Source organism: Populus nigra, chromosome 4 (assembly GCF_951802175.1).
Source record: "Populus nigra chromosome 4, ddPopNigr1.1, whole genome shotgun sequence".
Classification (NCBI taxonomy): Eukaryota; Viridiplantae; Streptophyta; class Magnoliopsida; order Malpighiales; family Salicaceae; genus Populus; species Populus nigra.
Genome location: NC_084855.1, coordinates 10434575 through 10449710, shown reverse-complemented (window position 1 = coordinate 10449710; position 15136 = coordinate 10434575). Strand labels below are relative to the sequence as shown.

The 15136-nt window shown below is 35.4% G+C and overlaps 2 protein-coding genes across 2 annotated transcripts; both read left to right on the top strand.

Annotated features, from left to right (window-relative positions):
* Window positions 1-525: 525 nt before the first annotated feature.
* On the top strand, window positions 526-7512 carry LOC133691416 (uncharacterized protein At1g28695-like). Its single transcript, XM_062111910.1, has 3 exons — window positions 526-780; window positions 867-1265; window positions 6787-7512. Exons 1-3 carry the CDS (start codon window positions 613-615, stop codon window positions 7315-7317), a joined length of 1098 nt encoding a protein of 365 aa, XP_061967894.1. The 5' UTR covers window positions 526-612; the 3' UTR covers window positions 7318-7512.
* An 840-nt stretch (window positions 7513-8352) lies between these two features.
* Window positions 8353-13305, top strand: LOC133691151 (uncharacterized). Its single transcript, XM_062111516.1, has 12 exons — window positions 8353-8822; window positions 9454-10016; window positions 10102-10191; window positions 10293-10532; window positions 11060-11281; window positions 11398-11692; window positions 11784-12097; window positions 12218-12327; window positions 12414-12514; window positions 12616-12689; window positions 12776-12875; window positions 13064-13305. The coding sequence occupies exons 1-11, from the start codon at window positions 8561-8563 to the stop codon at window positions 12872-12874; spliced, it is 2370 nt and encodes a 789-aa protein (XP_061967500.1). The 5' UTR covers window positions 8353-8560; the 3' UTR covers window position 12875; window positions 13064-13305.
* Window positions 13306-15136: the final 1831 nt, after the last annotated feature.

Sequence of the window (15136 nt, the reverse complement as noted above, 5' to 3'; positions counted from 1 at the left end):
CATACTTTGAATATACAGATTAATTAGTTCATTTTTCTTCTAAAAAAACAGAATAGTACCATTTATTTTGCTCCTATAGTGGCTAGAAGTTCATTTATTTGTGCCAAGGGTGAGTTAATTAGAGCATATTAATAATCTTCTTCCATGCAAAGCTTAATCCCTGGTGTAAATCCCAGACTTACAAATTAAGCAAGGATATATATATATATATACACTAGTAAATAAATACTTAATCAGAAGATAAAGTAGATATCGGATTACTGTAATTGACCCAAAAGAAACGACGTGGTTTCTTCAAACTGGGGCTTAACTATTTTATTTCCTTCCAGCCGAACTTGATTTCCGGAATTCCGTATCTAGTTTTGGCTTGCTTACCGTATTGACTATTGAACTATGATTACAAGTCAGAATATGTTTCGTGTACTTGTTGCATGGCCCGTATATTCTACCTATATGTAAATGACCATTCTACCCTCCACACCTAACCTTTCCGCGCACACATGGTTTTTTCCTCTTCTCTCCGTCTTCGGTAAATCACACCGATCGTTGATAAATTAGACCAAACCTTTCATTATCTTTAACCAAAAAAAAAAAAAAAACAAAAAGGCCGACATGATCAATATGGACTCCTCAAAGAACTCTCTTGGAAATATAGCACTCGTCTCAATTCTCATTGCTAGTGTACTTTACCTTTGCACCTGGTCGTCTGCCTCACGATCAAGCCCTTTATTATTCTCGTCTCGAAGATCATCTAACCCTTGCCCATCTCACTCGCAATCTGTAAGTATTCATCTGTGTATGTTATATAGCATAGTTTCATATGGTTTTCCTTCGCTGTAGAAATCATTTATTTTTTCTGGTCACAGGAAATGAAGAGGTTGAAGTTCCCAGTAGACGAGCTTGAATTGGCTTTGGAGAAGGCCTCGACGCCAAACAAAACAGTGATTATAGCTGTTGTTAACAAAGCTTATGTAGAACAAAGTATTCATGCTGAAACAACAATGCTTGATCTTTTTCTCGAGAGTTTGTGGCTAGGAGAGGACACCAGGCCACTTCTCGATCATCTACTCTTAGTCGCTGTCGATGAAGTTGCTTATGAGAGGTGTTTGTTCAAGCGGCTAAACTGTTACAAACTGGAAACGGAAGGTTTAGGTCATTTTGGAGAAGAAAAGATCTTCATGTCACCAGATTTTCTCAAGATGATGTGGAGAAGAACCCTTTTGTTGTTGGATGTTCTCAAGCATGGATACAACTTTATTTTCACGGTACGTTTCTTGCTAAACTCCATTGATTTCTGTGTTTTAGTTTGAGTGTTACTCGGCTATCATTTCTTGTCGGCAGGTAAATTAAAGGCTACATAATTTTAATTAATTAGTTTGACCTAATTTAGGGAAAAAAGTCATTAGAGTAGCTGAGTCATGGTGTTTGGGGCCATATGTGGCATAATGAACTACGTGCCTCCTCTACTGTCAATTTACGAAAATTTTACTTTCCTACAACTGATATGACTCTGTTAAAGAACAATAATCTCGTATTCATTTAATCTTTTTGTAGTTTTATAAAAAATAATTCATATTTTTTTAATAATAATTGAAGTTATGTTATTAATAAATTAAAAGTATGTACCTTTAAGCTTCCTGCCAAGAACAAGTCACCTAAAAGGAAATATTTTAAAAAACCCATCACCTTTCCTATCACCTTTCACACATAGCTAATCAAGAGCTCTAAAAGATAAAAATACCTATCTACCATTTCCTAATTCTCCCTCCAACAGCACTGAAACCAGCCGCCCCAGCCCACCAGCCTGAAATCATTCTAGCCAGACGAACTAGCCGACGCCATCAAATCAGCTGAGAACCCGCAGCTGCCCTGCCTCCCCCTTCCTCCTTTCAACCCAGGCCCTCGAACAGGCCCGATCTCCTCCTGTTCACAATATAATTCTTTCTTTTTTAAAAAACAAAAAACAACTTGGTTCACATGGAAATTTAGGTCCATAGATTGTCGTCCCTGACACGGATGTCACCCCGAGTCTTGTAGTGGGATCTAGCTTTAATTGCTGTCTATTTGAACTGAGGGTTGCTGGCTCGTCAGGGACCCAATTCCTTTTCTGCCATGTCATTTTCATGGAGGAAATAGAGGGGGAAAGAGAGAGAAGATTTTTCACGTTTTTGGGGTTGAAAATCTTTTCCAAGAGAGAGAGATTACATATATCAAATGAAAAACATTGTTTGTTTTCATTTTTTTAAAAAAATAAATAGCCTTCATGATATTATGCAAGAAACCTCAATTCACCTTGAGGATTGCATAGCGGCAATCATACTTGCGGTGACTATCTTTAGTGGATCACAAATTATTCCCGATTATTCCAGTGGAACTGCTCCCGGCTACAGTTTTAATACATTTTAATTATTTTTTAAAGTATTTTTTATTTAAAAATATATTAAAATAATTTTTAATATTAACATATCAAAATAATTTTTTAAAAAAAATACAAAAACAAACTAACTATTTAAATACAATGATTATGATAGCACCGTTGAGAAGAATGTGATGAAGATGCGGGAAATTAGGCACTGTTTAACTGCTTTGATACATCTTGAGAAGTTTTTTCTGCAACCGACACATTATTTGACTGTTCAAGAAAAAAGATTGTGTCGAGGGAGCATTATTTGGTGTTACTTCGCAGGTTAATTTTTTATTTTTATAAAAAATATTTAAATAATTTAAGATTAAAAGATTATTAAATTTAGCTGCAATGTCAGATCTCAAATATCGAGTCTAACTGTAACACCATACCAAGCAATAATATTTATATTATTAATAATAATATTTAACATGTTTGCCAAACTTCTTATAATTTTTAGTACTTAAAAAAAATTGATGATTTTTTTCAATAGTAATAATGATATTTTTTAATTTTATTAATAATGATGATGATAATGAAATTTTCTTTTCAAATTTATTTATTATTTTATTAATAATATTAATAATAATATTTATAATACAAATAATACTATTTTTAATATGAATACTTTTAATTATAATAAACATAATAATATTAATAACAAATAATTATAAATCCAAAAACCCAAGAACACAACCTGACAAATGACCCAAGATGATTGGGTCCTGATGCAAGACCCAAGCAAAATGGATCATGACAAAGGAAGCACGACATTTGGTTCCAAACCTAGGACCCAAGAGACTAGGATCCTGACGAGGACCCAAGCGAAATGGGTTCAGATACAGGATCCAAGAACATAGGTCTTGACGTCGAACCCAGCAGAATTAGATCCAGACGCAGAACTCAATGGCAATTGGTTCTACATTTGGAGCACCCAAGAGAATTATAATAAAAATAATAATATTTATAGCACAAATAATAATATTAACATTTTGAATTGTAATAAAAATAATAATATTTATAACACAGATAATTATATTTAGAAACCCAATAACATTTATAACACAAATTATAATGTTTTTTATATTAATACTTAGAATTATAATAAAAATAGTAATACTTATAAAACAAATAATGATATTTTTTATAGTAATGCTTAGAATTATAATAAAAATAATAATTCTTATAGCACAAATAATTATATTAAGAAACCCAGGAATATTTATAACACAAATTATAATATTTTTTTATATTAATACTTAGAATTATAATAATAATAATAATAATAACACAGATAATAATTTTTTTTACATGAATACTTTGAATCATAAAAAAATACTAATATTTATAACACAAATAATTATATTAATAAACCAAAGACCCAAGTTTGAGTCCTTTGTTAGGACCCAAGGTTCATGGGTCCGGACAAAGGACCCAAGAGGATTGGGTCTCGACACAGGACTCAGGAGACCTGGGTCCTAATACATGGCCCAACAACATTGGTCCCGACGCAGGACCTAAGGCTTAGGCGTCCTCAGCGGGTTTTCGGACTCTCTCGCCTAGGTATGTGGCCATGCACGCGGGTCTAACCCTAGTGTCCCGGGCAGCCACGACGCCATGTGTCTGCAGCCCCACTTGACGCGCGGACACTCAGGTTTGTTGGCGCTAGGTGTCTATAGTTCGAGGCCTGTAGCCCCACCAAAACTATAACTGATCATTTTCTCTCTAACCATTCATTCAATGCCACATGCATCCCTGTAAAAAAGACAACCCCACCCCCTGCAGTCTTTCCAACTCTCTATGGCAGGGGGAGCTCTGTCATTACACTACTCCAATCCACAGTGCTTTGTGTTCATATAAACAATAACAAGAACATTGATCCCTTTTAGTATATTGTAGAATACAACCACGATTCATAATCTTATCGCTTGCTAGAATTTCTTAAATTACACAAAGAAATTGTTTATTCTTTTATAAAAATAATATGTTAGTTGAGTTATTCTTTAAAACTTGCAAATCATGATATTCTAGACTTAAACTCAATTTCAAAACAATTTAATGTTAAATGAAAAAATTAAAAAAAATCAATTTTAAAAAATCAACAAAATAAAAAAATAACAATTAGAAAAATATAGATCAAATTTAATAGGAAAATGAACCCGAGGATGATGAAATTATAAAGCAGAATCAATTTTAAAAATTATTTCAAATAAAACAAATAACAATAAAAAAATAGGAATCAAATTTGAAAGATGAAGGGAGTTGAAATTGAGAAAGAATTTTAATTTTATAAATTATTTAAAATAGAACAAATAATAATTAGAAGTACATGGACCAAATTGAAGAGCCAATTTAAAATTTTGAATGGTAACATGAAAATCAAAGAAGAGAGAAACTAAAAGGAAAAAAAGTTGTTAGAGCTAAACCTGACGGCCTTTGGCAATACACACCATCTCATCATGGAGTGGGTGCCGAGACGATTCAAACATCATCGCAGAAGGCAGCATTTCACCACTGAACGACCTCATATACTTTGCGTGTGCAGGTACAAAAATGCCCTTCTATGTGAGTTATAGAAAATTGAACTTTTAAGGGCATTCAAGTTATTTTACTGATTTTCACAAAATAAAAAGGCGAAAACACCCATAAACCAAGCTTTCATTTTTTTTTAATCTAGAGGTGCAATGATTTTTTTTTTGTGCATAATAAAATTGAAAAGACGTCATTTCCCCTTTTAAACTTGACAGTGACAAATGAACCGCTATAAAATTACTTAATTACCCCTAATAACAAGTCCATTTTGTTTTCTATCTAAGGGTAAAACGCGTCTCTCGCCCTGAAACTTGAAAAAGCCATCCCTTTCCTTTGCATTTTCACTTCGATTCCTTGTCTTTTAATCTCGCTCTTTAACAAATTAATCTAAATTGATCTACAATTTGATCCTATAATTTCCTCCGCGTTGTTGGTGTTTTGTAAGGGAATCCATAGTGCATTTTGTATTGTAAATCCCATGTATCTTTTAGTGTTTTACTTAGTTAGTGCTTGTTTGATATTGTGCTAGCGGGTGCTTTTCAAAGTATTTTTATTTAGAAATGTACTATAATAATTTTTTATTTTTTTAAATTTATTTTTAATATTAGCACATCAAAACAATATGAAAATAAAAAAATAATTTTTTTTTAAAATACTTTTAAAACACAAACACAGTACAAATCCACTATAATTTCCCTCATCTCAGAGTTGGAATTATCATCTCGCATTCTCTTGCATACAAATCTTCAGAGTTGAGAAATGTGCTGCGTTTGTTGCTCCCGCTTACTTGGAGAGGCTTCTGCCACAAATTAACGCACAAGGCAAGTTTTGAAAGACTTTTGTGCAAAATTATTGTGATTGAGATTAATATTTATTTATTTTTAGAATATAATTTTTTAAAAAACAAACAAATATTATCTTTATCACATAATATCTATTTGTTTTTAAAATTTAAAATTCAAAATAAATTTTAATAAAGTTTAATAAAATTGCACTCGCTATTTTTTTTCAATTATTTTATTATTTCCCCAATATTCTACTTTGAGAGAAAAAAAATCATTTCGTACGTCTCCATTTTAGAATATTTAAATTTACCATTGCTTTTCCACCTCGTCCCGATCAAAACAAGGTTAGTGAAGAAAGTCCTCCTAGCCAATACCCATTCGGTGCTTGACTTGATCTCTTTTTATTTTTAAAAATAAAATAAAATATTTAAAAACAAACTATATCCTTATCCATGAATCATAAAACTATAAAATAAAATTTAAACTTAAAATCTATACATAAAATTATAAAAAACTCTCCTGAATGATAAAATTATAACTTCATAAAATAAAATAAAAAGATTAAAAATACGTGAATCTATCACCCTCCTTTGCATTTGTTTTTGATTGAATCGGATAAAAATCCAATCCAATCCAATCAGATTGGATAATATTGGACACTCTATGTACCTTATAAAATTACCATCTTATTCCTGATTGGATTTAAAGCATTGAGATTGAGTCTGCATACACGATAGTCTCACCGATGATAGTTTCTTCAGGTCTAGATTTGTAAATTGGTGAGAATTTTCATAGTTTAAACTCTGGCAGTAAAGCATGCAAGTTAACCCATCAAGTAGAAATCTAATCACAGGTTGTTCATGACAGTGACTTCAAGGTCCTTACCATTACAATTTCTGATGGCATCGAGTGATTTTATCAACTAAAGTGGCTTTTTTGCTTAATTTTATGCTCTGCTGGTTAAACAGCACATCATGATTTTGAAGTTTTGTTTACCATTTGAAAACTTCGACAATTTGTTGAAATTTTAGTTTTGCTAACGAATGATTTGAATTCTGGTGACAGGATACTGATGTGATGTGGCTAAGGAATCCATTTTCAAGGCTAGGCATTTATAACGAAAGTGTGGATCTCCAGATCAGCACCGATTGGTTTAACGGCGACCCACGCTCAGAAAAAAATGCCATCAACACCGGGTTCTACTACATCAGATCAAACAACAAGACCATCTCATTGTTTGATGCATGGTATGGCAGAAAAGACAATTCCACAGGCAAGAAAGAGCAAGATGTGCTCTTTGACCTAATGACGGCGGGCATGTTTGGGCAACTGGGCCTTCAGGCAAGGTTCTTGGACACTGTCTACTTCAGTGGGTTTTGCACAGATAGCAAAGATATCAACGCGGTGATCACTGTCCATGCCAATTGTTGTCGGAGTATAAATGCCAAGGTTAAGGATTTAACTGCTGTTCTTCGTGATTGGAAGAAGTTCAAGGCAACTACTGCTAAAGCAGCTGCAGTTCATAGTAATATAACCGTGCCTTTCAGTTGGACAGGACATTTTGGATGTTGGGATTCTTGGAAAACTAAAGTTTAGTTTCAGGTTCCTTTTGCTTTTCACTGAAGGAAAACACAAACACAAACACAGAAAGCCAAAGTCTATTGTAGATCTTTAATGAACTATAACCCCGTCTTTGTACTCTGATATAATTAACTAATTAATCATCATTGTTAAAACTCAATTTGTACTTTAATATCAATTTTATATCAATTTTCAATTTATTTTAAATAACCATCGATGATGCAATATTGGGTAGAACACGTGACAATGGCATGTTTTTGCACCCCTTAATTATGCAATTTATACTTTGTCCTGTCCTTTATCAAGCACATAACATAATTAGCTAATTATATTTTTTATGACATATTATTAAATCAATATATTTTATTGAAAAAGTTGTTTTTTATTATAAAAATTACATTAAAAGGTGTTGTGCATGTTTGCGAGTGTGGTTTCGGTTGTTTTTTAAAGTGCTTTTCCTATCGAAATGCATCAAAATGATATTTTTATTTATTTTTTAAAAATCAATTTTAAGATTAGCACATCAAAACGATTCAAAATATATATAAAAAATTAAATTTTAACAAATTTTTTTTAATTTTTTAAGAAAATAGTTTGTAGCACGTTTCAAAACAATCAAGATTAGAAACTCAGGTCTCATCCTTGTATGCAATCCTTGATCTAACACATAATCTTTCAGAGTGAATACAGATAATATAAAGGGGATGATAATCTAACTTAACTTGATTTATTATGATCCTTACCTATCAACAAATAATTATCAAAAGATAATTATGGATTCACTATGCGAATAACTTTTTATTTTTATTTTTAATTATTTATTGTATATTATTATGAACAAAATATGGGGATTTTTTATGAATCGAAAAGAGAAAAACATGAAAAAGTAAAAGAAAAGAGATGAAAAAAGTGGCATTCAATTAGGTATTCAAGGTTAGGAATCAAAGTGTAACATTTCTAAATCCTTAGGGACTAAAAGAAAAGTTTATACCTTTTAAAGAAACAGATAAGTTCAATCCAATTACATATCTCCACGTGCCGCACATTAAACACCCACACGAGCACCAAACTACGCCTAAACTCTTTATCATTCACATATAAATTAAGACCTAGGGTTTTCAAAATCCCCAATTTTGTTCTCCCGTTGCGTTTCGATTTGGGGTTTTTATCTTCAAAATTCGTGAATTTTTGGCTATTTTGGAGATCAACTGGGTTTTTTACGGAAATCTGGGTATTTATATTAGTCCATCTATAAACAATGCCTCCACGGGCGGTAAAGAGAGGAGCGGCGGCTGGGAAGAAGAGAACGTTGAGGAAGGTGCTGAGTCAGCAACATCCGGAAGCGGCGGAGGATGTGTTGAATTTGGAGGTGAAACCGACGGTGGTTGATGAGAAGCCCGTGGTCGTGGAGGAGGAGAAGAGCGTGTTTGTTGAAGATAAGTTAGTTATTGATGAGAAGAAAGATAGAGAAGGTGAGATTGAAGCGAATTTGGTCACCAATGGACCGGCTTCTTTGAAAAGTAAGTGTTTTTGTTTCTAATTGTTTTTGTTTGGTTTGGATCTAGTGAAATATAAGTTTGTTGTGTGTTTGGCTGTTTATTTTTTTCCTGGAATTTGTGAAAATTTGTGTCCTTTCCAAAATCTAATTGGATTTGAGGTCTTAATCGAGTGCTTGCTTTGTTGAAATTTGCTGAAGTTTCTCTTTTTAGTATAATGATTCTTAATTTGATTAAGTTGGGGATTTATTGGTATCTTTGTTTGATAATAATTGTTTAGATTTTCTGGTAACAAAATGTTTGGGTTGATTGTTTATCAATTTTATGTTATGTAGTTCTATTATCATTAAAACGGAACAAAATAGACATAAAAATCTATATTGCTTCAAATTTTTTTTGCTGCTTTAGTCAGATTTGGTGTTATTTATATTTAGTGGTGTTTGTCAAATTTGAAGTTAAAATTATTTAGGTTACAAAAGGAAGTAACCAAGTTCCACAGGGTATTAATTTGTTGAGAGAGTATCTAACCATGGAAGGATTCAGGGTTATACGGAATATTTCTTAATAAAGAGGGTTATATTTTTGTTTGAGGATAGTGGAGGATTTGAGTGTTTCATGGCTGGTCTGGATCACGTACCTTTTTTTGTCATGGCAGAAGAAGAAGAGGGCAAGGAATCTGTAGATGAGTATGAAAAAGATGAGAGGTTAGATTTTGATGATAACGAGCCTGAATATGAACCTGAAGAATATGGTGGGGTGGATTATGATGATAAGGAAATTGAACAGGAGGATGTTCAGGAGGTGGAAGATGAAGTGGAGGAAGAAAATGAGGAGGAGAATGTTGGTGAAGAGGAACAGGGTGAGTTAGTAGAGGAGGAATTGGAAGAGGATCCTGAAGAACATGAGGGTGAAGAGGATGATGAGCATGCTGGTGAGGAGGTAGAGCATGCTGAAATGGCTGATGTGGAGGAAGAGGACGAGCATCATGAAGTGTTCAAGGAGAGGCGCAAGCGGAAGGAGTTTGAAGTATTTGTTGGGGGTTTAGACAAGGATGCTACTGAGGATGATCTTCGGAAAATATTCAGCCGTGTTGGCGAGGTTACTGAAGTCAGGCTGATGATGAACCCCCAGACTAAGAAAAACAAAGGGTTTGCATTCTTACGCTTTGCAACTGTTGAACAGGCAAAACGAGCTGTGACAGAACTCAAAAACCCAGTGGTAACTTTTTGTTCATGTCAAATTTTGGAATATCTAGTAAGTTCGCATCACTACTTACATATGTAATTTAATGACTGAATTCCAGATCAATGGGAAACAATGTGGTGTTACTCCAAGTCAGGACAGTGACACCCTTTTTCTGGGTAACATTTGCAAGACATGGACTAAGGAAGCTGTAAGTATATAGCGTCGCTGTCAAGCATCAAGTTTTCCTCAGCAGTGATTATTGAGAGTAGTCATTTTCCTCACACTTTTGGTTGTTGACTGTGGTTCCAGTTGAAAGAGAAGTTGAAACATTATGGAGTTGAGAATGTTAAGGATTTGACCCTGGTAGAAGATAGCAACAACGTGGGAATGAACCGGGGATTTGCGTTTCTTGAATTTTCTTCTCGTTCAGATGCCATGGATGCTTTTAAGCGTCTTCAGAAGAGAGATGTTTTATTTGGAGTTGATAGGCCTGCAAAGGTGTCTTTTGCAGATTCCTTCATTGACCCTGGTGATGAAATCATGGCACAGGTAAAAATTTACTTAACTGCAATGCTAAACTGTAGATTTCACCTGTGGCTGTATCAGCTGTATGTAATTCTCTGTATGCCACAACATATGGTGCTGTCTATCTTGGGTGGTAGTAACTGCATTCATTTGTAGCCTTTGCGCTAAGCGAGGAAGGATTGGTGTGCACCAAGGGCAAGTTTGTACTTAATGCCACCTATGATGGCTTGAGCAGTGGATCATACTTCTCTTGATATCTACATGAGATTTATTTTATACAGTACAGTGTGATGTATCTATGCAATTTTAGTCTGTCCTCGGTGAAGGTCAATGGAGTTCATGCAGGGTGGTCTTTTGCATTCTTCTTTTTAGTTTTATATTCTGATCCTATCTGACTTTGTTTTTATTTGATGCCTTTTTGGCTGCCACAGTTACTGTGGCAGCGAGAGAAAATGAGGCACAAGAGTGCTTAGGTGCTTGCATGGTGGTGTACACATAATGTATCGTTTTAACTTTAGAATGGTTCAACTAACTTTATTGTCTAAGTTCAGGTGAAGACTGTGTTTATTGATGGCCTGCCTGCCTCATGGGATGAGGATCGTGTTCGGGTACTTTTGAAGAAATATGGAGAGATCGAAAAGATTGAGCTTGCACGGAATATGCCATCTGCCAGGAGAAAGGATTTTGGTTTTGTTACCTTTGATACTCATGACGCTGCAGTGACATGTGCTAAAAGTATAAACAATGCAGAGTTGGGTGAAGGAGACAACAAGGTTTGTCAGTTATTTGGAGGAAATTATGATTGTATTGTATTACTGCTTCATTGCCTTTATATGGTTTGGCTTCTTTGCAAATTGCTTTTTATAATGGTGTTACTTTCACAATTCAGGCTAAAGTTAGGGCCCGCTTATCAAGACCCCTTCAGAGGGGAAAAGGAAAACATCTAAGTCGTGGAGATTTCCGACCTGGGTATGGAGCTAGTAGAGTTGTCAAGGGTCCATGGGTTCGTCCTGTGCCGCATAGCTACTCTACTCGTCCAGTCAGAGGAATTGCAACTCGTGCTCCACCTTTCAGTCTAAAGAGTTCTACAGGATTGAGAGAGAGACGTCCTCCCTTGATGTCCATGCCAGCAAGAAGCAGACCTCTGGCTCCGCCTTCTAGGTCCTTTGAGAGAAGACCACCTCGTATGCTTCAATTTTACTATTACACTGGCTGGTTTCTCTTACTGGATGTATTAATGCTTAAGTGTTACCTCTTGTTTTGCTCTTTTGAAAGCTCCATCTTACGCAAAGAGCTTGAAGAGGGAATATGGTCGGCGTGATGAGCCTCCTCCTTCAAGGAGCAGACCTGCTGTGGATTATGATCCTAGGTCTATCACTGAGAGACGCCCATCTTATAGAGATGAATATTCTTCTCGTGGTACCAGCTATGCTGATCTTCCCAGAAGTACATCTCGCATGTCTGCAAGGAGAGCTTATGCCGATGATGGCTATAGTCAAAGGTACGAGAGGCCTCCTCCAAGTTACCGTGAAGGGCATGGCCGTGATTATGATTCTGTTGCTGGTTCAAAACGTCCATATCCGGCTATGGTAAGTTTCAATGTTGACTTTATGCTTGATGATGATGATGCAACATTTCTATCCTCTATCCCATTTATCATCAAATCTAAGTAGTAACAAAAGTGGTATTGATGTGTTATACAATTCAAGGATGATATTCCTCCTCGTTATGCTGATGCTGGTGTGCGCCATTCGAGGCCTCGTTTGGACTATGAACTTGGTTCTAGTGCTTCTCAATATGGGGATGCATATGGTGATAGGTTTGTTATATTCCTTTTTTTCATTGTTGCAATGAAATATTCCTGCATTATTGTAGTAACTCTTCCTTTCCTATTGTGATTGGTAGACTTGGGAGATCTACTAATGGATATGGGGGCAGCAGAAGTTCTATTTCCAGTCAGGATTCACATGGGATGTATAGTAGCCGTCAGGGTATGGGTTATGGAGGTGTGTTTTTAGTTTCTAATAAATTAATATGAATAGCATGTTATCATTGAAGTTGTAGTACTATACATAATGATTATACTCGAATATGAAATTATTATTAGGTTCTTATGGAGGCAATGATGGTGGAATGTACTCATCAAGCTATGGCGGTGATTACATGTCTCGCAGTGGTGATGTATGCCCTTCACCCTTTCTCAACATAAAGAATGCTGACAATTGTATTTTATGTATCTAACACTTTTTACTGCATTTCAATGTAAGGTTGGTGGTAGCTCTTACTCGTCAATGTACTCCAGTCGTGGAGGCATGGGCAGCAGCAGCAGCTACATGGGTACTGGTAGCTCAGGATCATACTATTAGTGTGAGTAGAACTTCTTCTTTTATGTCATTTCATTTTATGAAGTGCCCAAGGAATTATATAACCACTGTGTTTTCGTGTTTTTCCTGGAGATAATGGTTTCTGAAGATATTGGCTTGTTATTGATTGCTAAGAGACATAGTTGGTCAAAAAAGTAGCCTATGGTCACGAGTTATTTCTTTATGGAACAGATTTGAGATGACAAAGAGGCTGCTATAGTGCTTACATGCTTACAGTTTTGGAGGATGTTGTCAAGTGTAATAGGCCTCTATAGTGGTGGAAAAGGATGGGCTTAAAGTTCTGTAGAATGAAAAGGTCTGCTTTTGTTCAAGTTTTTTTTAGATCTGCAGACTGGATATTTATCAAGTCTCAAGTCCACGCTGTAAGGAAACTTCACCTGTTTAGGAATGGAAATAAGAATGCTTTGGTATGATATGTATGAATTTGACCTTTTATTCTCTTTAAGTTCTCCATCTCATGGATATTGGGAGTTTTTGCTGCATCTTCTACTTTAGCGGACAGCCTAAGAGATTGATGACTTACTCGGGAATGGTAAGGAATTTGGTCCTTTTCCTACGTTAAATTCATTGGAAAAGCTTTGAAATAAGACTTGGAAGGCATTTAGTTGTGTTTGTACCATGCCACAGCCATATGTTTTGCTTAATGGGCATAAGCAGCATCTAAATGAAACTAATGCAATACATTAAACTAGCATAATCACAAAGCAAACGTTTTTGGAACTGTGGTGCCTCAAGCTATTTATGGATCTCTAACTAATGGTCTAGCTCTATTAATGGTGGCTGCGGTCATTGCCAAATATACATGGTTTGCATCAGGGTCATTTCATTGCACGCTGCTTTACAAAAAGGACCAATGTCCCCATTGTCCTGATGGCCGGCACCCCTACATGATATGTTTTTACTTTGGAAGTGTTTCTAAGATGCAATGGAAAGCTGAACATATTATCAAGAGTGTGTGGACTTTGTGAAACATCTTTGTTTGACGTGTTGTGTAAAAACTGGGTTTTGTGTTTCTTGCATTTAGTTTTGCTTTGTCAAGAGTTGGAATATGTTATACATGGAGTATGTTTGGCAAACAAGATGGTTAGTTAATGATAGAAGCTTTTTCTGTCACCAGCAGTAAAATCATAATGCTGCACCTGATGGACATTTGCTATTTTATTTTCACTGTCTGTGCTTGATAAAAAACCACCTGTTGCTGGGCTCCTCTGGTTTATTAAAGTTAATATAGGTTTGACACCAGCTGCCTGATTTGGTGGTGAAAGAAAGGAAATTCGATTCACAAGTGCTTGGTGCTTTTGTGGGATAGTTGTGGTTTAGGTCCTTGCAAGTGGATTTCTTTTCTCAGAAACCAGTACAGCTCAACAATACTTGGTTGGAGTTTCCTTTGAATTTAATCAATGTTCAGTTTACTATGTTGGGTAATGCTTTGGTAGTTGAAATGAGAGGGGTAGCTGTTTCGGTAGGTTATAGTGGAATTCATCTTGCTGAATAGATAAGGTCTTTTGGACAGGCTTGAGTTTTCATCACCCTTGAGATTGCATTTTGCTGTTTTGTAAAGCAGGTGAATAACCGAAATAAAAGAAGCCTACTCATTCAGCATTAAAAACCAGATTTACTTTACTTTTCTTGAGGATGCCTGTCGCAGTCCTTCTGAGGTCTTCAGTGTCAATTCCTTGTTGTGATATTGGCTCGAAGATAAGTGTTACATATGTATATGCAGAGTGAAAGATCTCTCATCGGGATAGTATAGATTCCAAAAGGAAATAAGATTCCGGTGGTGAGGAGGCTGTCCATGAGGATGATTTTAATTTTTCATGCACGTCATGTGTGGCCCTTTTGAGGGGTCGGGTATTTTTCTTTTCAACTAACAACGAACTTGGATGGTAGGTTATTTGCTTGTTTTGTAGAACTGGTGTCGGGGTTTGCCTTTATAATTGGAGTCTCTCTGGGTTGTGCTATTTTCATTTGAAGCAATTTTGAGCTACTCTTCTCGTGCCAACAGAAACCAAGTTTTCATCTTCGTTATGAATCAAATGTAAGTTCTTTGCTCGTCGTCTGAGTTTTTATGGTTCCCCTGTAAATCGGTTTGATTCCATTCTGATATTGTCTTGGATAAACAAGCTGTCTGGCATGACCTCATTTCATGCATTGGTTGACACTTGTTTTGCTTTTACTTGTAAGATACCCGAGGAATGTATTGTAGCAACCTCTTGGACTTTTTTTTATATCATCGGCTTTATA